The sequence below is a fragment of the Candoia aspera genome, chromosome 1, assembly GCF_035149785.1.
Source record: "Candoia aspera isolate rCanAsp1 chromosome 1, rCanAsp1.hap2, whole genome shotgun sequence".
Taxonomy (NCBI): domain Eukaryota; kingdom Metazoa; phylum Chordata; class Lepidosauria; order Squamata; family Boidae; genus Candoia; species Candoia aspera.
Genome location: NC_086153.1, coordinates 36,632,187 through 36,653,261, shown reverse-complemented (window position 1 = coordinate 36,653,261; position 21,075 = coordinate 36,632,187). Strand labels below are relative to the sequence as shown.

Below are 21,075 nucleotides of genomic sequence, written 5' to 3'. Positions count from 1 at the left end.
GGATCGCCCATCATCAGGTTTTCTATTCCTCTGGTGATTGCTGTCAGCTGGGCGATCTCCGTTGTATTGGCGCTGATGGCTTGGGTGTGCTCCGTGATCTGTTTAGTTATTGTTTGTTGGCCGTTAGTCGTTGTGGGCTGATGGCTACTTATCTTGAGCCCCTTCACCTATTTCCTTGCTATTGTCATGTGTGCCATTGCGCTGATGACTTCAGCTCAACGGCACTCATGACATACTGCCCCCTTTCCGAATAGTGCTCCCCCCCGGTTTTCTGGTTTTTTTTTTTTTTTTTTTTTTTCGGTGGAGCTGTCAAATGGCACTTTTTTTTTTTTTTTGAAATTCCCGCCGGAGTAGTTGTCGCCCCTCCCTTTGCTCCTCCCTCTACCACGTGCCTTCCCAGGGTGTGTCCATGGTGCGCATGCTCGGGTCCCGTCCTGGCGTGCGCATGCTCCAGCCACACCCTGTTTGTTTGGCTCAGTTCGGCGAGGAGAGAGGCGTGGCTGGTCGGGTGCTTATCAGCTCCAGGTAGGGCCCTTCTTTTTTTCCCATTTAAAGTGCGTCGCCTTTGTTGTATCTCCTGGGCGTTGCCCCCAGGTTGCCCTGTTGACTTGCTTGCCACTCCCCCGCGGCCGGGGGGGCGGGGGGAGGGTGCTGGCGAACGCTTGTCACCACCTCGTGGGCCCGGGGCGGGGGGAGTGAGTCCTGGGGGGGGGAGGTCCACCCAAGTCGCGGGCTTGGGGGGGCCCTTTCCCTTGGGGCACGGGAGGCGGGGGGGCCTGCGGGGGGGGGTTTGGCTTGCTGACCTTGGTTGTGGTTTGTCGGGGTATGCCCGGTGAAATGCTCTGGTCAGGTCAGGCGCGTTAACGTTGTGCGCCGCCACCCATTCCGGGTGGGGGAAGTGTTTCCACCTGACCAGATAGTGTAGAGTTCCTCGTTGCTTGCGGGAGTCGAGAATGTCCCTTATCTCGAAGTGGTGTTGCCCGTCGATCATTACCGGTGCGGGCTGTGGCGTGCTTGGGTGCCATCGGGAGGTGGTTGCCGGTTTCAGGAGGCTGGTGTGGAACACCGGGTGGAGTCTCCGTAGGTTGTGTGGCAGGTCCAAGCGTATTGCTACCGGGTTCACTATTTGCGTGACTCGGAACGGCCCGATGTACTTAGGCCCCAGTTTTTTCGAGGGTTGGGTTGACTTTAGGAACTTGGTGGATAGGTAGGCCATATCCCCCGCTTGGAACGTCGGTTGTTGGCGCCGGTGCTTGTCGGCCTGCTCTTTGTAGGCTGCCTGTGCATCCTTCAGCGCCGCCGTGATTACTGGCCATGCTTCCGCGATCTTCCGTCCCCAGTCGCTAGCGTCCACCTGGGGTTCTGGGGGTTGAGGTAGCTCCGGTATGGGGACGAAGTCGCGCCCCGAGACTACTTCAAACGGAGTTTTCCCCGTGCTCGTGTGGACGGCGTTGTTGTATGCGACTTCGGCGAACGGGAGCAGTTCAGCCCAGTCGTCTTGGTGGTAGTTAGTGTATGATCGTATGAATTGCTCTAAGGTGGCATTAAGAACCTCTGTGGCTCCGTCTGTCTGGGGGTGCCAAGCCGTAGATAGGGCCTGTTGGGTCCCCGTCAGCTTTAGGAAGGCCCGCCAGAATTTGGAGGTGAACTGTGTGCCCCTGTCGGTCACCACACGTGCGGGACATCCGTGTAGCCTGTACACGTGGATGAGGAAGAGTTTGGCTAGCTGTTGTGAGGATGGGACCGACGTGCAGGGGATGAAGTGGGCCTGCTTTGAGAAGTAGTCCTTCACCACCCAAATGGCCGTTTTCTTCTGGCTGGGTGGGAGGTCCACTATAAAATCCATAGAGATTTCCTCCCATGGGCGGGAGGGTTCTGCCACCCGTTGTAATAGCCCCGCGGGTTTGCCTGGTGCCCGTTTGGCCCTAGCGCACGTTGGGCAGGACGCTACGTAGGCTTTTACGTCTCGCCTGAGCGCGGGCCACCAGAATTGACGGCGTGTTAGGTGTAGGGTCTTGAGGAACCCAAAGTGTCCCGCTTGTTTGGCGTCGTGTGACCTATGCAAGATCGCCTGGCGTTGTGAGTCCGGGACGTAGATTCTGCCTTCCCCCCATGCCAGGTCCTGTGCCATCGTTACCTTGTCGGGGTTTGCCAGGAACCAGGGGTTGGTTTTGAGGGCGGCGGCGAGGTCCGTGCGCATTCCCCCTGGTAGTTGCGGTTGGCTTCTTCCGGTCGCCGGTTGTCCCGCCGTCGGCTGCGCCGTAGAGTCGAGCTGCCTCCGCGCGCCGCTTCGGGTGGTCACGGCCATCCCCAGTTGCGAGGCGGATAGGACCGTCCCAATGGTGTCTGGGGCGGGCTCTTCGTCTTGGGGCAGTCGGGAGAGGGCGTCGGCCAGGAAGTTCTTTTTGCCCGGCATGAACTTCAGCTGGAAATTAAAGCGGCTGAAGAATTGGGCCCATCGGACCTGTTTTGGGCTAAGGCGTCTAGGCGTTCGTAGGGCCTCGAGGTTCCGATGGTCAGTCCAGACCTCGAATGGTTGGGTGGCTCCCTCGAGTAGGTGTCGCCATGTCTCTAGCGCTGATTTCACCGCGAAGGCTTCTTTCTCCCAGACGTGCCATCGCCTTTCTGTCTCGGAGAACTTCCTTGACAGGTAGGCGCATGGTTTCAGGAGTCCCGTGGGGTCTTTCTGTAGCAGGATGGCTCCCAGGGAGAAGTCTGAGGCGTTGGCTTGGACCACGAACGGCCGTTCTGGGTCCGGGTGCGCGAGGATTGGCTCCGTAGTGAACAGCGCTTTCAGCTTGTTGAATGCGGTCTGGCACGCGGGAGTCCAATTCAGCACTGTGCCTGGGTTCTTGGCGCGTCGGGTGTCCCCCACCCCTTTGGTTTTGAGGAGGTCCGTTAGGGGGAGGGCTATCTCTGCGAACCCCCGGGCGAATGACCTGTAAAAATTCGCGAATCCGAGGAAGCTCTGTAGTTGGCGTCTGTTGCGGGGGCGCTCCCAGTTTAGCACCGCTTCGACTTTTGCGGGGTCCATTTCGATGCCGTCCCCGGAGATTCGGTACCCCAGGTAGTCTAGGCGCTCTTTGTGAAACTCGCACTTTGTAGGCTTGGCATAGAGCTGCGCCCTTCTGAGCTTGTCGAGGACTTGCCTGACTAGGGTCACATGTTCCTCGTGCGTTTTTGTGTAAATAAGGACGTCGTCGATGTAGACCAGGACCCCTTTGAACAGATGTTCATGCAGTACCTCATTGATGAGCTGCATGAACACCCCAGGGGCCCCCGCGAGTCCGAAGGGCAGTACTTTGTACTGGAAGGCGCCTAGGGGGCAGTTGAACGCCGTCTTCCATTCGTCCCCCTCCCTGATTCGGATGCGATAGTACGCCTCGCGAAGGTCCAGTTTGGAAAAGACTTTGCCCGTGGACAGGTGGGCGAGCATGTCCTTCACCAGGGGTAAGGGGTATTTGTTGGACAGGGAAGCCGCGTTTAGGCCCCGGTAGTCGGTGCAGAGCCGTAGGGTGCCGTCTTTCTTCTCCCGGAATAAGACGGGGGCTCCGACCGGTGAGCATGCTGGCTCTATGAATCCCCTGTCTAGGTTTTTATCGATGAACTCCCGGAGGGTTGCCATCTCCTTCGGGGTCATCGAGTAGATCTTTGGTCTAGGTAAGGGGACGTCGGGCAGTAGGTCGATTCGGCAATCCGTCTTGCGGTGGGGGGGTAGTTGGTCAGCTTCTGCCTCTCCGAAGACCTCGGAGAAGTCGGCGTATTGTTCCGGTAGGTCTGCTGTGGTAGCGGCGTTGTCTTGTGTGGTCGCCTCCGCTCGTCCTACAGTGGGGTTGGTTCTGCCCGCTGGAACTGGTGCTCGATACTCGCCGTCGCCGAATGTGAAGGTGCGGGTCTCCCAGTTGATCCGCGGGTTGTTTGTCGCGAGCCATGGCATCCCCAGGACTGCAATGGGCCGTCCGATGTGCGTGACGACGAACGATGTGCGCTCGGTGTGAGTGCCCATTTGCAGGGTGACCGGCTCGGTTTGTAGCGTGGCTGGTTTCCCTCCCGCTGTGGAGCCGTCCAGCTGGTGGAATGCCAGCGGCGTGGGGAGGGGGAAGCAGCGGAGGTTGAGTTTGGCGACTAGGTCGGGGTGGATGAGGTTTTTTGAGCACCCCGAGTCCACTAGTGCCGCGGCCGTGGTGGCTCCGTTGCCGGCAGAGAGTGTGATTGCTGCCATTATTACGGGGCTTTCGTCGTTCCGTCGAGGTGGTCCGCGCTGCTGTCCCACCGCCTGCCTCGCCACGCGTTTCAGGGCAGGCGGGGAGCTTTTCCCGCCGGCTGGTCAGGGTCTGCGTTATCCTCTTCCCCCCAGTAAGCGTCCCAGCCTTCCTCTGGTGTCGCTGTGGCCACGGTCATTCGGCGGTGAGGGGGCGGCCCCAGGTTGGGTGGTTTGGGGCTAATTTTCGGGGTGGGTTTGGGCGCACTGGTCGGCGGTCGGTTGGCGAAGCAATCCACCGTCTTGTGCCCTAATTTGCCACACCTCCCGCAGGGCTCCCGGTTGAATTTCTTTTTTGGGTATATGGGGCCGGCCATCCCCACGTGTGGTGCGGGTACCTTTTTTCCGGCATAGTTTGTGTCTTCCGTGGTTGTCATGAGGAAGGTGCGGTGCGCGTGTTCGGCTTTCCCCGCGAGGTGGATCCACCCGTGTAGCGTTTCTGGGTCGTCGCGGTAGAGGGCCCATTGGAGAACGTCGCGGTTGAGCCCCCTTTTGAACATTTCCAGCAGGGTGGTCTCGGACCAGTCGCTGACCTTCCCCGCGAGGGCTTTGAACTCCAGGGCGTAGTCAGGGACCGTGCGTGTGCCCTGTTTAAGTCTTTGGAGTGCGCTTTTCGCCCTTACTTTGGCTAGGGGGTCTTCGAAGTAGTTTTTCATCTCATTGATGAAAGCAGGGAAGGTGGTGAGGGCGGGGGAGCTGGACTCGTACAGTTGGACGTACCAGTCCGCCGCCCTGTCTTGGAGTTTGATCGCCACGGCGGCGATCTTGTCGGCCTCGGAGTCGTAGGAGTGTCCGTGCCTCCCCATGAACTCCCTAGCGTTCGTGACGAAAAACGAGAGTTTCGTGGGGGTCCCATCGAAGAAGATGGGGAAGTCCTTTGGGGCCCGGGCGTTTTGCGCGGCCCTGCCTCTCGCTTCCCGGTCTGTGGTGTCGTCCGCCTGTGCCGTCTGCTGACCCTCCGCTGGCCCGTGGGGGTTCGGTGCTTCGCTCGGGGTGTGGGCCTGTGCGGGGACGTCGTTGGGTGGCACGGGGGGCATAAGCGACTGGAGCATGGTCCGGAGTTCCGTCAGTTGAGCCCGCATGGCCGCGAGTTCAGCTTGTGCCTCCTCGTCCACAGCCCGCGCCGCCGCTGGGGCCGGTTCCGTTGGCGCGTCCTCGGGGGTGGGTTGCCGGCGGGGTTCATCGTCCCTCTGCCGCGGGTCCGCTTCCTCCGCCGTCTGCTGGGTGTCTCCGTCGTCCTCCTCCGTGTTGACCGCCGTTGGGCTGTCGCTCCACGCCCGTTGCTGGGGTGCGATGTGGGGCGCGGGGTCCTCCGCTGGTTTCGGAAGTCGTGCTGCTCCCTCCCGCGGTCGGGTTGCCTCCGTCGCCATCTCCCCTTGGGGTTGGAGCTGAGGCTCGGGTCGGGTGGGGTGGGCGTCCATGGCTCCGGGAGTCCGCGGTGCCTCTGGCCTTGGTCGGTCCTCCTCTGTCTCTTGCCGCGCGGCTCGCCCTCCTTGCCCGCGCCGCTCCGGCCTCATCTTGCTGGTCTTCTCGCCGTCTACTCCTCCCGCGGCTCGTTGTCGTCCGGTGGGGCTCGGCGAGGCTGAGTTTATGACTCTCAGCTTTATGTCATGCGCTGCCTGCCTCTGAATAATACTCAGACACTGGTTCGTGGATCAGGCTCTGATTTATTCACAGCGCAGTTACAGCGTCGGAAGAAAAAAGCTGAGAGTGACAGGAGCGCGCCGGTGCGGGGTTTAAATACCCCGCGCCGGTCAGCGCCCCCTCACTCGCGGTCACGTCACCCCCCTTTGTCCAATACGTTGCCCTGCCGGTGGGTGAGGGGTTCCGGGATCGCCCATCATCAGGTTTTCTATTCCTCTGGTGATTGCTGTCAGCTGGGCGATCTCCGTTGTATTGGCGCTGATGGCTTGGGTGTGCTCCGTGATCCGTTTAGTTATTGTTTGTTGGCCGTTAGTCGTTGTGGGTTGATGGCTACTTATCTTGAGCCCCTTCACCTATTTCCTTGCTATTGTCATGTGTGCCATTGCGCTGATGACTTCAGCTCAACGGCACTCATGACACGAGGGGACTCCTGGATCTTGGCCTCTACATTTAGGGATGGTTGGAGGTTTGCATGTCCTCCTGCCCATACTCATATACGCAGTGAATACACATTGCTGCAAAGAGCAAGCACAACCTTTTGTAAATAAAAAGTAATAATGTTAGTTTCACATACACAATTACATTAAAAAGGAGCACTGAAAAGCTACAGGCCCTGTTTTCAGGCTGCTGTGAGATGTTTTACATGTTTGTAAGCACTGTTGGAGCTTGTTCTTACCCCTTAAGAGACTGAGATAGAACTGGTGTTAGTAGCACAGTGTGATGGTTGCCTTATTCAGACCGATGAAGAAAACATCCCTGTTATATATTTAAACCAAGCTAAAATTTTGTTTGGTTGTCAAAGATTTAGTTTTACAATATATTATGTCAGGAATGGGCACCTTGTGGTTCTGAGGGTTTTTTGCTTTGCAGCCCCCAGAGCCCCTCTTGAACATGATTGCCAAAGGTGATGGTGCTATCAAACTCACTAAAATTGTAGTGTGTCCTAAAATAAATACAGTTTTTATTCCCCCAATCTTGGAAGGAAAAATGAAAATTATCTCCAGGTCAGCCTATTTTGTGAAAATTCAACCCACAGAAAAAGAAAAAAAAAGTTATCGGTTTAGGTTATACTGTATCAATGAGTTTACAGCTTGAATTCACCCCCATTGGCATGTTTAGCTTTGGATCAAGCTATATTGCTACTATTTTACGATTTTTATTTACTATTGTCCCCATATTGTGTGTTATAGGGAGTTGAATGTATGTAACTTTCTCTATGTATCTCCTATCTCATTTTGTTGGTTACAGTGAAATATGTGATATCAACATGCCCACAAGCTTGGAAGGACCCAGTCACCCCATCTGAAGACTCTGTAATAGATGATGGTTCAATTATCTTTTGAAAACTTGCCTAAACTAGTTTCTCTTATCATTAAACCTCTGTTGTATTTAAAGAAACCTGGATGAAACCTATGGCTACTTGTTCTGTGGTTGCTGAATTTTCTCTCTTTGTGGGGGGTTTTAAATACAATTCTGCAATTTTCTGTGTTATCTTATTTGTGTAAGAAGTATTTAGAAGCAAATAATGGATTTTCTCTTGAGTCCTGGAGTTGAAGTGCATCCCTCCATATATACCTAAGAGAGGCTGCTCTGTGTGTTTCATTGTAGTTTTCTGGCCTGCTTATAGGAACTGCATGACAAGAATGATGAGCTGCAGATGGAGGTGGAAAAGCTGAGATCCCAGCTGCATGCAAATAAGCCTAAACTAGCATGCTGTAAAATGAAGACCGGCAACACTGGAGAAAGGCCCTTGCCTGGAAATGAAAAAGGTAGAAGTATAGGTGGGTAATGTGAGTCAGGCATGGTTGTTCAGTACAGCTTTCTGCATCCTGCTGAAATCTAGATGTATTGCATGCCTGCTCCCAGAATTGCCAACATAGAAGAATTCTAGAAGATGATTCAACACATCTGGACTTCACCAGATGGGAAAGACTGTCTGCATGCAAGGTGATATTCAGGGCCTATGAACATGGTGAGAGTGGTTTTAAGCCTTTAATGCTTTCTGTTCTGTGACTCTTTTTCCCCACTTCAAGTTAGGGAAAGCACCTGAGCACAGACACTGCTGAGTTACTGCTGTTGCTTTACTCTGGGTGTCCTGCTGCTACAATTTGGTGCTAGAGCTAAATATGTATTTATTTTATTATTTATTGCATCCAATCTTGATTTCCTTTACAGCTAGAAGATGAAGGCCACAAGGTTCTCTTTTCTACTTTCTACCATAGTAAAGCAGTTTTTAACTAAATTTTATCATTGAATATGTTTATTTTCAGACAACATTCAAAGGGTTGATCATCTTAGATACCTGCACTTACCAACCATAGGCCAAAATGGTAAGGGATGTATAATCATACTTGTCTGTATTTTCTAAAAAATCCTACCTAAGTACTATAGCATCCTAGAGTTTAAATAACCCTAATCTAATCCAATCCATTCCCTTAAAAGTAAGATATCAGCATCAAAAGCATACCTTATAATCTGTCCATCGTTTCTTTTCTTGACTCTTTCAAATGTGCAGATCCTATGGTTTTCCCAAACAGCTGTCTTCAGAGCTGTGGTTATTTTCCCCCCAAGATGTTTTATTTTATAATATAATCTCCATAATTTAACTCACTATTCTTATAGCTAGAGATTAACCAGTGACTGTTTTTGTAATAATAATTTTACTTCTAGATGACACTTTCATAACATCTGATCTGTATTCGGTAAGTATAGAAACAGAACTTCTGGTGGAAGAATTAAAAGAACAGAATCAAAATATGAAAACACAGCTAGAAACCAAGGTGAGTAGGAAGACTCAATACTTAGCATTCAATCTACAAGTGCAGCACTTATAATCAGCAGAACCCAATATTTTTGCATGTAATCACTCCACAGGGTAGTTTCAATAGAGGCACTGTTGAGTTATCCACATTCTTCTAAGTTTTGTTGGTACAATGGCAATCACCATTTCTCCAGTCTGAGGAAATGTTTATGTTTAAACTCATTTAAGCTAGTTTACACTGTTTTAGAAAGTTTAGCTTACTTTTTGAAATAACTCTAGTAAATATAAGGAGCCATGCTATGGCTGAGTGAAAGGATTTCTGAGTGTCATTTTATAGTGGAGAGTAGGCATGGTCTCAACAAATTCACAACACATTTTATATTAATTCCTGCACACCATGCAAGCTCTGGAAGAACAAGATACTCCTTTTTTTTTTTTAGAAAGCTATTGTTTTGTATATAAATTCCACACATTGGAAATCTCAAATTTCTTGGGCTTGGAAATCATTTAAACTTGAAATAAATATTCTGAAATGCTTTCTGCACTGATCTTTTTTTTAATTTACTGTTCTAGGTCAAATACTATGAGAGGGAAATAGAACTAATAAAAAACAATTTTGGGAAAGAAAGGAAGGACCTTGAACAAGGTTTCAGGATCAAGATTAGTGAATTGGAAGAACAGAAGAATGCCCTGGAAGAGTTGAATGTGAAATACCAGGAAGTGATTGATGGTTTGAAAAACCAGGTTCAGAAACTAGATCCTATCCAAGAAATGAACAGATTTGAGAAGGAGAGGGCAGAAATGGAGCAGTATTGTGCCAAAGAAATTTCAGACTTAAGACAGAGGCTGGCCCAGGAAAGGGAAAGATTGGAAGATGACTTGAAGATCAAGCATGAAATGGAGATGCATTTTATGAGGTCTGGAGCCATTATATTCTTGGGATTCTAAATATGGGTATTTGTCAATACCAATAGTAATTCTTTATATGTATGTAAAATCCTGCTATGTTAGAAAGATCAAGCTGAATCTTTGAAAGGAAGGTAAAAGGTAAAAACTGCTTCAAGTCAGGCATAATTCCTGGTGACTTCATGGACCCCTTGATGCAATTTTCTTAGAGAAGTAGAGAAGTAGTTTGTCACTGCTTTCTTCTAGAATGTTTTTCAGCTTCCCAGTCTAGCCTATAGTCCTGATATTCCTTGGTACCCTCCCATCCAAGTATAACCAGATACAACCCTGCTTGGCTTCAAAGCTAAGCCAAGGTCAGATAGGTGCTACCACTTGCTGAGACAGCTTAGGAAGAGAGCAATAAAAAACTGTAGCAAAATGAGACAACTTTGTGTAGTACAGTACAGACATTTTTCTTCTCGCCACATATCAAAATGATGGAGCTATTTCTGTGAAATGTGATGAAGTTGAAACTATGAAGTTGCTAGTTGGTATCTCTTTGGAGTTCTTTATATGCAGCCTATTTACCTAGAGTATTTTCAAAAATGACAAACGTTAGCTCACAATAACTGTCTTTTATTTACATGCATCCATTTGTATGCTGCCTATTTTAGGTGGCTCCAGGTGATGCATATAGTGACTACCTTGGCTTATAATGAAGTCTAAAACAAGCATAGTTTTAAAAACTATGTTTTTTAGCTTGCCAGTAGAAGTATCCCATCAGATTTCTCGATGCTAATAGTTTTCTTTCACCTAGTGCCTGCCAGTATTCAGCCAAGTTGGCTGAGAATTCTGGGAGTTATAGTTCTACCACCTCTGGACCATATCAGCTGGGGGAGGTTCATCTAAACAAACAAGTCTGTATGGGAGCTTCGGCCTTCCGTATTTCACATGACTAAATTTAATTTTTTTCGGTTTCTAGGGCTATGGAAGAGTAGACATATGAGTTAGGTCCTGAAGCTTTTGACAAACCAAGTAGTACTGAACTGGGGTGGCAATAATAGTTAAGACATAATAAGATGGTTAAAGACACTAAAATTCCCTGTGGGATTGGATCGTTTCTACATATAGTCTTGGAGAAACCAAATTCTATGAAAATCTGAACATTTCTGAGAGAGAGAGAGAGTGCCACAACTGTTTATTGCCGTATATATTCTTGCTTAAAAGAATAGTGAATATATGTAGCTCAGGGTTGGGTTTTTGGTGTTCTCTGAGCATGGTGGTTATCAGGCTAGGTAACATCAGTGCATGGGAAAGTGGAGTTTGCTGGTAGTGAATTCCAGCGTTTAATTACACATTGTTGGACAAAAGGAACTACTTTTTTCCACAATCAGGAAAGAAATAATACCCCGCTCAAGCAACCAGCAAGGAAAAAAACCACATCCCAAACAAGATTGGCAAGGCAAGCTACTTATGTAAACAACCAGCAAACTTTACTCTCCCATGCACTGATGATGTTACCTAGCCTGATAATGAAACAGCTGCAGGAAAATACCAAGCCCAGAGAAGACCAAGAACCCAGTAATTTTTCCTTATGTGTGTTGGTTGGGAATTCTAGGAATTGCAATATACAGTATCTAGAGGTGCCATGTTGGGGAAAGCTACTATACCTTGGCAATTATTAGTAAGGACAGGAGATTTTAGTAGGACATCAGCACACAAGAAAAGGGATAAATCCTTTTCCTGAAATGTAGGGCTGATACTCTCACCTTTCCACAAAGATATTGTTATTGTTTAACAGAGTGCTTGTTAATGCTTGTGGCATTTTTTAGCATTTAACCTTCAGGACACAAAACCTGCACATCTCATTATCATATTTGGTTTTTGCAATATACATTATTACAAAAAGTGTAGCTAGAACTAGGGACTTAATTGTGTTATGCAAAAATACGTTATTTAAAAAAAGTGTGATTTAGTGAAATTACTCTTTCAAGGAAGAGATGATAACTTTCCTTCAGGTAGACTTTTACCTAGCTGAGAATTAATTTTGTCTGTTTGCACAATCTATTTCTTTTTAGCCAATTTTCCAGCAGAAATGGTGCTTAAGACCCCATAAGAGTTTCTTATACACCATGAACTAACTCAATTTCAATTTCAATTTTTTCTTTTTCTTTTTTCTTTTTGCTATGCAGACTGGAACTGCACAGGATTTCAGAAGACAATATTCTCTTAAAAAATAAACTTGGAAAAAGTCAACAAGAAGTAGAGGATATTGGTGAGACAAACAAAAAGCACATGTAATTATTTTTCTTCTCATTTGTGTATTAAATCTTGCACATGAAATGCATTAACTTAGGAGAAACATGCAGGGGCAGGAGGGAAATTAAACTTTGGTAAAAAGAAATGCAGTGTTTGGCTGTGCCAGGCATCTTAATCTGGTGCTCTTCCTAGATTTTAGACTTGAATTCCAGGAGACAATCTCAGCAGCAAATGCTTAGTCTATTGCTATGTTGGTGCTGTGAAATATATGCAGACTGTTCTTTTGCAAATAGAGAGTGCTCAATTAATGCTGGAAAAATAGAAATCAGAAGTATTTAGCAATTGTTATCTTAGGTTTTATGAAAGCACAGGCTTCAGGAGTGGGGAGACTAGAGAGAGGAACAATGCATTTGGTCTATTGGTCATAGAACTAGGTCTGAAAGGTTTTGTCTTGAAGATCACTTTCCATATGCAAAAGTAGGTACTTAAGCATACTGCCAGATCCATCAAAATTAGCCATGGCTCAGTTAAACCTGTCTTAATCTGGTCCAATCTTGTAAACAAGAATTATAGGGCTGCAGTAGATGCATGAAAGATCATGAGAACTTCTAGAGTGATTCCAAATCTCATTATAATATTACTGCACAAAGTGTGCTTCAGCTAATTATTATTTTTTCTTTTTTATCTTCTTCAGAAAGCACATTGATGAATTGAAGATGGAAAAAGAGAAGCTAATGTATGAAATAAAAGAATTAAATGACCTGGTAAATATATAAAGTGGTTAGACTACAACTTGATCTGACTTTGCACAGAGCCTAAATTTGAAATACCGTGCAGTTCTCAAAAGTTCAAAACAGAGCCAGGAAGTTGTAAGTCTCAGTCAAAAAGAGGTGGAGGGGGCATTTTAGAAGGGCAAAACCATTACATGCTTTGCATGATTTATCTATGGCACCTTCTTTTGAAAAGGATCTGGTAGCAGGTGTTGGGAAAGATCTCTGCCTGAAATCCTGAAGAACTTCTGCCAGTTATAGAAATATTGAAAGTGGCTAATATGTTCAAATGGGCTGTTACTGATTCTCCAGGATTTTAAACAGAAGCCTTTCCCAGTCATATCTGGAGATTATCAGGGATTGAACCAGGGACCTTTTGCATGCAATATACATGGGTCTTCTCAAGGTTTGACAGTGCTGGACTTTATGGAAAAATAGCTTATGCTCATATAGGCTGACTGCAGAGTTCCTAGATAAACTTCTTTATCAGTTATTTTTCCTGCATCTTAGTTAAGTAATAGTTATCCCAACACACAGAAAACTAAGAAGAATTGGGCAACTTTAGAAAGTTGTTGGATAATGTCTGTGTATCAGTACTTCTAATTTTATCCATGTAATCAGTGCTGTCAAAGTTTGGTTGAAAAACATTAGCTGGATTTGCACATTGTATTAAGCCATAAGGTGTTTCATTTGAGTTTGACTTGGCAGCTTATAGGTTATTGAATAAACCCTGGTTAAACAAACAATGGCTTAATGCACTATATGAATCCAGTCATTGTCTTGACCAGTAAAAAAACCTGATGAACTCTATTTGAATTTGTATTTCTAGTGCTAAAATGATCACTGTCTGCTTTCAAAAGTTAATCGTTAAAAATAAATCTACAACTCACAAAAGCTTTTGAGAATTCAGAGCCGTAGATTTTTCTTTGATAGTCTGTATAGAGGTTTACACTATTTGCCCTATCACCAAAAATTCAGTTAATGTAATTTTTTTTAAAAAGGCAATCAGTCCTTTAATTCCAGGAGAGTGCCTTTATTTCCTCCCCTCCTTTCCCTGAGAAATCTCTGCAGCAATATGACAGTGATTTGCTTTAAGACAACCCCCACTAGAACTTGGAATCGAGGACATCCCTACCTGGTCCTTTGGGTAATTTGTCATTTGTCTTGAACTCCCCCCCCCCACAATGATTATGATGAATGCCACGACATTGAATTCCTGAAATTTTGTTTCAGAACAAATGCTACAAAGAAGAAATCCTACAGCTGAACACCAGGACTGCTCAGCTAAGCCGTGAATTCTTTGAATTAAGCAGCAGTAATAAAGCCAGTCAGAAAACAATCAAGATACTGAATCAGAGGTTTGTTGAATTGGAGAGCCAGAAAGAGCAAGAAGCCAAGCAACTTCAGGAGGTCTCTGCTGAGCTGACAAAGGAGCATTTTCAGCAGCAGTTGACATGGCAGGGTGAGAAGGACTTACTAGATCAAGAGCTGAAGTCAGTGAAGGAAAAGGTAATGCTGATCTAGGCAGAGAGGTCACTTTGTTGTGAGTAGCGCAACACGTCATAATGTTGTACTGCACTAATAGGCAATCTGTGGCCCCATGGCTGCAGGCAGACATTCAGTCCTCCTTTTGCAGCTCTTTTAGTCCCAGTGGTCATGATTTCTAAAAACTGATGGTACAGTTACTAACTATTCTGAGGTGGGGGCAGATGAGAACCAGTGTAAGCTCTAAAATAGCTATATTACAGCTGAGAAACCAAGAAAATTTCCCAAATTCCCATCATTCTTGCCCCAAATGTGTGATGTGGCCCTGCCCACTTTGCAGTTCCCCATTGCCCCCAGGTGTCAAACGTGGTCTGTGGCCATCAAAAGTCTGCTCACCTCTGCTGTAGTATTTCACTGTAGAAAGGACCTGTGTCATGTTGACTAAGCCAAGGTAGCAGTTAGATAACATATCTGATATGTGGATCATGAATGTAGGACTACTTTGCCTAATGGTTTTGACTTTTAGCCACGCTTTTTAACATGGAATAGGATTGTGATGATTTAGCCAATACAGGGACATTTGCTGCCAAAGGCAAAGTAAATAACAATACACTAAAAGAATACTGTAAATAATGTGTAGACTATATGTCTGATTAAAATATAAACTTCACAACCCAAGTTTGGGTGTAGTACAATTCCATGTATAGAATTGTAATCCAGAATTTTTTTCCAAATAAGATTAAACTGTACATCAGATTTAATTGTTAGATAGGAAGTTATTCTAGACATCAAATCATATCCACAGTTTAATTACCATTCTTATATAGAGGGGATCAGAATTTTTTTCCAGTAAAAAGCACATAAAATCATTTGAATGTCAGGTGGTACATTTGACAAAAGCACAAGTGAGCTGGTGGAGAAATGCCAATATTGGGTAAAGTGATGCCAGTGCAGGAAAATATGGTATGCCATCAACTCATTGTGAGTGTTACTGTGTTACAAACAAGGGCCCTGCAATTCTGAAAGAAAGCAGTGCTGAAGCATTTATCGTTCCTTGTGATTAGGGCAAAGAGAAGTGAGAGCTTGATCATCTGGCCAAAGAAATTTGCCAAGATGACATTGCATGTTATGAGTTTAAAGGGTGAGGGGAAGTAATACTATTAGGGAGGAATAGAAATGGTGCCATTTGTTACGTTAAAGGAAAGCCCAGTGAAGTCCCTAAAGTACTATACTTCCTTACTTTGCAAAAATAAGGAAAGTGATGAATTAAAGTCAGCTTCTACTGGAGTTCATTGCATCGCCATTGCTTTTCTATCCCCAAATTAATAATGAATTAGCATTTATTTTACACCAGAGATATGTCTGGTGTATGGCATACCATTGGAAGATGAGACTCCAGGTTGGAAGATGGTCAAAATGCTACTGGGGACGAACAGAGGATACTTTCAACTAGCCCCAGATGTGATGATGCAGTTAGCTCAAAGCCGAAAGGACGGCTAGTTAAAGCAGTGGTATTCCCCATAGTAACATATGGCTGTGGGAGCTGGACCGTAAGGAAGGCTGAGAGAAGGAAGATAGATGCTTTTGAACTGTGGTGTTGGAGGAAAATTCTGAGAGTGCCTTGGACTGCAAGAAGATCAAACCAGTCCATCCTCCAGGAAATAAAGCCAGACTGCTCACTTGAGGGAATATTAAAGGCAAAACGGAAATACTTTGGCCACATAATGAGACGACAGGACACCCTGGAGAAGATGCTGATGCTAGGGAGAGTGGAGGGCAAAAGAAAGAGGGGCCGACCAAGGGCAAGATGGATGGATGATATTCTAGAGGTGACGGACTCGTCCCTGGGGGAGCTGGGGGTGTTGACGACCGACAGGAAGCTCTGGCGTGGGCTGGTCCATGAAGTCACAAAGAGTCGGAAGCGACTGAACGAATAAATAAAGTTTATTTTACATATTCAATGGAATTGACTTTTATAATGGATTTTGGTATGCAGATACCTTGACTGGTTGCTAGGTTTTTCTTCTGCAGTATTGCTAATCTTAATGTGGTGTTCTGTCTTTCTCTCTTGCAATGTAGCTATTAGAAGCCAACACAAGATTATGCCTAGCTGAGTCTCAGCATGCACAGGAGCTGCAACTATTAAAGACCCAGATGGACAATACCATACCTAAGGACCATCTTGTAGAGCTTGAAACCAGATTGGCAGAAGAACAGAAAACAGTTAGAAAGTTGCATGGAGATCTGAACTTCCAGGCGGAACAGATGAAATGGCAACTGGCCATTTATCAAGTAAGAAGAAAGTTTATTTCTTTTATTTATTTCCTATCAAGAATGCAGTTGCTGAGAAAATTAATAGAAATAAGCTGCTTGATGTATATATAAATCATGCTAAACCAATTTGTTTTAACCATGGTTTGTTGAATAAGTCATAGTGCACCTTTTAACACACCTCTAAGCCTTGAACTGAAAGTTACAACCATGGTGGCTGCCCATCTCATAGCAACTTACCAATCAACAGCTGTTCTTGGGCCATTCCTTCAATTTTCACTTCTGGTTACATTGTTGTTGGGATCTAATTGTTGCTCAGAATTTATGGTCGTCTTCCTGCAGGAAGAATATGAAAACTCACGTAGATTAATGGAGGAGAAGTTGGGGGAAGTAGAAATGAATCTGAAGAATACACAAGTGTTGCTTCAGGAAAAGATGGCCCAAATTAAGGAGCAAGTGAGTACAAGTTGCTTTCTATGAAGGAGTAGAAATAGCTGGTTGGAAATGGACAAATCATTGTCTATTGCTTGCAGTTTTAAAACTGACAAATATAGCAACAAAAGGCTCATAACTTTGAAATTGGTTACTACAGTATATATTATTGCTCAAAGTTTCATCTGAAGAACCATTATTTTAATAGCTGAGAAATAAAAGTGACTCTTTTTCAGAATTTGTAGGGGCGTGACATAATTTACTAGTTAGTTTATGTGGAGTCTCTTCAGAGTGACCATTCTGGAAATGAAGTTAAAGAGGTTTTTTAATTATTTTGATAAATATTAAACACATTGTAATCTTCTATTTTGGCTGTGTGTGTGAAAGAGGTATTATTACATTTCTATATATTTGGAATATATATATATGATGTAGCAATATATATATGTAATTATGTAATTGAATAGTAATTAATGGAACATTGTTCATTCCTTTCTTAGTTTGAAAAAAATGCCAAGTCTAATCTATTGCTGAAGGACCTATATGTGGAAAATGCACATCTGATGAAAATGCTGCAGGTTACAGAACAGATGCAGAAGAGCACAGAAAATAGGAACTTAATTCTAGAAGAAAAAATTTCATCCCTGAATAAGCTGGTTGGAGAAATCACATTCGCTTCTCAATGAATTAGTTATTCATTTAATTTAAACGAATTAGTTCCCAGTTAAGCTGTTTTAAATGACAATCAGTGGTAAAGACATTAATTGGCCAACTTTGTTATACATATTTCAGACCCAATACAGATAAACTCTATTCATTTTTCATGGACAGCACTATATATGGGATATCTACCACTTCAGAGTGGGGGAAATACAAATGCTATCTAAAAAGATAGGAGAGCTAGTAGGGAAATACATTCTTGGGAAATTATGAAGAGGGAGAAAGACACAGTTTACAGCAATAAACACCCCATTTTTTCCAATGGAAAAGCTTAACCATTTACTGCTTTCTGGATAATTTTCACAGAAACAGGATCTTCTACACTGTACCATTTGGGGACTGGACAATATTTCTTGTGATTTCCAATTTCTTGTCTTCCTGGTTGTCTATACACTGGCTACTATTGTATGTGTGTATATATATATATATAATACACACACACATACATACAGTATATGTACAGTTTTCTGCAAGTGTAAACTATTTACTCCTTGAATTATGTGCTATATTATTTAAGCAGAACTGCTGTAAACAAGAACCCAGTGGACCCTTCTTCTTTTTGCTTTGGATAATACCTGAGATGTTTTAATTAAATATTATTTATACAGTTTGTCCTCACTTGATGGATTTTAATTGTATAAATACCTTTGCTAAGCAGGCATATGTTCATTTTGCTGGGGTGGCAAAAAATAATCAGAGAAGATATTCATCCTCTGGCTTTAGTGGCCACAGCAGGTATGTTGTGCCCTCAGTGCACTCTTCACCTCTTTAAAAGGAATTTGCTATGTTCTTGCTAATATTAGCAGCAAAAACATAATTTCACTGGGACACACCTTGAGGTTTCCCTTTTCCATCTAATGTGCTATATTTTCATTTTATTTATTTTTATTTATCATATTTTTATCACTGCCTATCTCCCCCACATGGGGGACCCTGGGCGGTTCACAGTAAAAACAATTTAAAATTCAATAAAATTATAAATAATACTAATATTTCAATAAATCTAAAATACAATAAAATCCAAATAAGGGCAGATCAAATTCAGCCCATAAAGGATAAGGCTGGTCCCTGCAGGGCTAGAGAACTAACCAGCCCCAGGAATGGCTCCTCTTCTCCCCACTCCAAGCATGGTGACAAAACCAGGTTTTCAGCTGTTTTCTGAAGTCCAGAAGAGGGGGGGCTAACTGCATTTCCTGGGGAAGGATGTTCCAAAGGGCGGGAGCTGCTGCAGAGAAGGCCCGCCTCCTGGATCCGGCCAGTTCGAATTCTCTTGCAGACGGGGTCCGTAGCATGCCCTCTCTGTATGACCTGGTGGGATGGGTTGATGTGACGGGGATGAGACGGTCCCTTAGGTAACCTGGACCCATGCCATGTAGGGCTTTAAAGGTGATAACCAACACCTTAAATTGGACCCAGAAGCAAACTGGCACCCAATGCAGCTCGCGGAGCGGCAGGGTTATATGTGCTGATCTTGAAGCACCTAAAATCATCCGTGCAGCCGCATTTTGGACCAGCTGTAGCTTCCGGATACTCTTCAAGGATAGCCCCATGTAGAGCACATTACAGTAGTCTATATGGGAGATGACCAGGGCATGAGTGACCGTTCAAAGGGCCTCTCACTCCAGGGAGGGGGGTAACTGGAGCACAACATGAAGTTGCACAAAGGCCCTTCTGGCCACGACTGCCACCTGCTCTTTGAGCAGGAGTTGCGAGTCCACGAGGACCCCCTAGTTACGCACCGGGTCTGTCTGGGGCAGTGCAACCCCATCCAGAGCCGAAGATGACAAAGTCCCGGATATGGCAGAGCCCTTAACCCACAGCCACTCCGTCTTACCAGGGTTCAGCCAAAGCCTGTTGTTCCCCATCCAGACCCCTACAGCCCCCAGGCACCTGGAAAGGGCAGCCACAGCATCACTTACTTCCCCCGGGATGGAAATGTATAGCTGAGTATCATCAGCATATCGATGGTACTTCATCCCGTGGAGACGGATGATCTCACCCAGTGGTTTCATGTAGATGTTAAAAAGGAGAGGAGAGAGTACTGAACCCTGCGGCACCCCACAAAGGAGGGGCCGTGAGCCCGATCTCTCCTCCCCTATTAACACCGACTGGGATTGGCCCTGGATGAAGGAGGTGAGCCAGTGCAAAACTACACTGCCCATCCCCAACTCCCTGAGCCAACCCAAAAGGATACCACGGTCGATGGTATTGAAAGCCGCTGAACAGTTGTCAGGGCAGCCTTGCTCCAAATAACACGCGGACTCAAAGGGTTTAAGGATTTCCGGGTTTATTGAAACAATGCATGTGGAGAAAAAGATGGGAATGCGGGTGTGGTGTCGGGGTCTCCCGTTTATACCCCGGTGGTGGACCTTGTCCCCCTCCATCCCCTATTGTCCTCCAAGCCAGGTCCGGATGGGTGATTAACGTTAGTATGTGTCATGCGCTGCCTATCTCTGAATAACGTTCAGACACTGGTTTGCAAGTCAGGTTCTGGTTTATTTCAGGGTAGGTACAACGTCGGTAGAAAAAAGCTGAGAGTGACAGGAGCGCGCCGGTGCGGGGTTTAAATACCCCGCGCCGGTCAGCGCCCCCTCGCTCACGGTCACGTCACCCCCCTTAGTCCCATGCGTTGCCCTGCCATTGGTTGAGGGTTTCCAGGATCGCCCATCCTCAGGTTTCCATTCTTCTGCTGATTGCTTTCAGCTGGGCGATCCCCGTTGTATTGCCGCTGATGGTTTGGGTGGCTCCGTGATTCATTTGGCTATTGTTTGTTGGCCGTTAGTCGTTGTAGGTTGATGGCCACTTAACTTGTACCCCTTCACCTATTTCCTTGTCATTGTCATGAGTGCCATTGCGCTGATGACTTTAGCTCAACGGCACTCATGACAGTATGGGTCCGACAATGGGCGATTTGGGCGATCTCCGACGTTCCCCTTTGTCTCCTTGTCTTCGTCCGGTGCAGGTGCGTCCCCCGGGGTAATGGGTGGGAGTTCTTCCGATCTGTTAATGGTTTCCAGATCCTGTCCTAGGTGTGGTTCATTTGTCCTGTTGATTTATTTATGGGTTTGGGTGCTTATGGGATGATGTGTGTGTTTAAAGGATAATGGTTATCCCTTCCTCTTTCCTGATGTGCATGTTCCCCGTTGTGATGCACTTATGCCTTGCAACAGGGAACATGACAGCAGTCAAGGAGAGCCAGGATGGATGCACTGCCTCCATCCCGCTCCTGCCAGAGATCATCCATAAGTGCGACCAATGCTGTTTCTGTTCCATATCTGGGCCTGAAACCTGACTGAAAGGGGTCCAGATAATCTGCTTCATCCAAGATCCTCTGGAGTTGCAATGCCACCACCTTCTCAACCACCTTTCCCTTAAAGGGGAGGTGGGAGACTGGATGAAAATTATCCAGTACAGTAGGGTCCAGTGATGGTTTCTTGAGGAGGGGGCGCACGAGCACCTCCTTAAAGGCCGCTGGAAACACCCCCTCCCTTGAGGATGTATTTACCATCAACTGGGCCCAACAACACGTCACCTCCCGGGCTGCCTTTACTAGCCAGGAGGGACATGGATCTAATTGACAGGTGGTG

At 46.0% G+C, this 21,075-nt stretch overlaps 1 protein-coding gene across 1 annotated transcript in view; it reads left to right on the top strand.

Annotated features, from left to right (window-relative positions):
- The window catches only part of NINL (ninein like), a 55,163-nt gene extending 36,825 nt beyond the window's left edge, over window positions 1–18,338 (top strand). Inside the window, exons 14-23 of the mRNA XM_063301900.1 lie at window positions 7,533–7,686; window positions 8,176–8,235; window positions 8,576–8,685; window positions 9,240–9,583; window positions 11,744–11,848; window positions 12,505–12,574; window positions 13,814–14,089; window positions 16,145–16,357; window positions 16,679–16,792; window positions 17,269–18,338. Of these exons, the coding sequence (XP_063157970.1) occupies window positions 7,533–7,686; window positions 8,176–8,235; window positions 8,576–8,685; window positions 9,240–9,583; window positions 11,744–11,848; window positions 12,505–12,574; window positions 13,814–14,089; window positions 16,145–16,357; window positions 16,679–16,792; window positions 17,269–17,454 (1,632 nt within the window). The 3' untranslated portion in view covers window positions 17,455–18,338. The remainder of the gene's footprint in view (window positions 1–7,532; window positions 7,687–8,175; window positions 8,236–8,575; window positions 8,686–9,239; window positions 9,584–11,743; window positions 11,849–12,504; window positions 12,575–13,813; window positions 14,090–16,144; window positions 16,358–16,678; window positions 16,793–17,268) is intronic.
- Window positions 18,339–21,075: the final 2,737 nt, after the last annotated feature.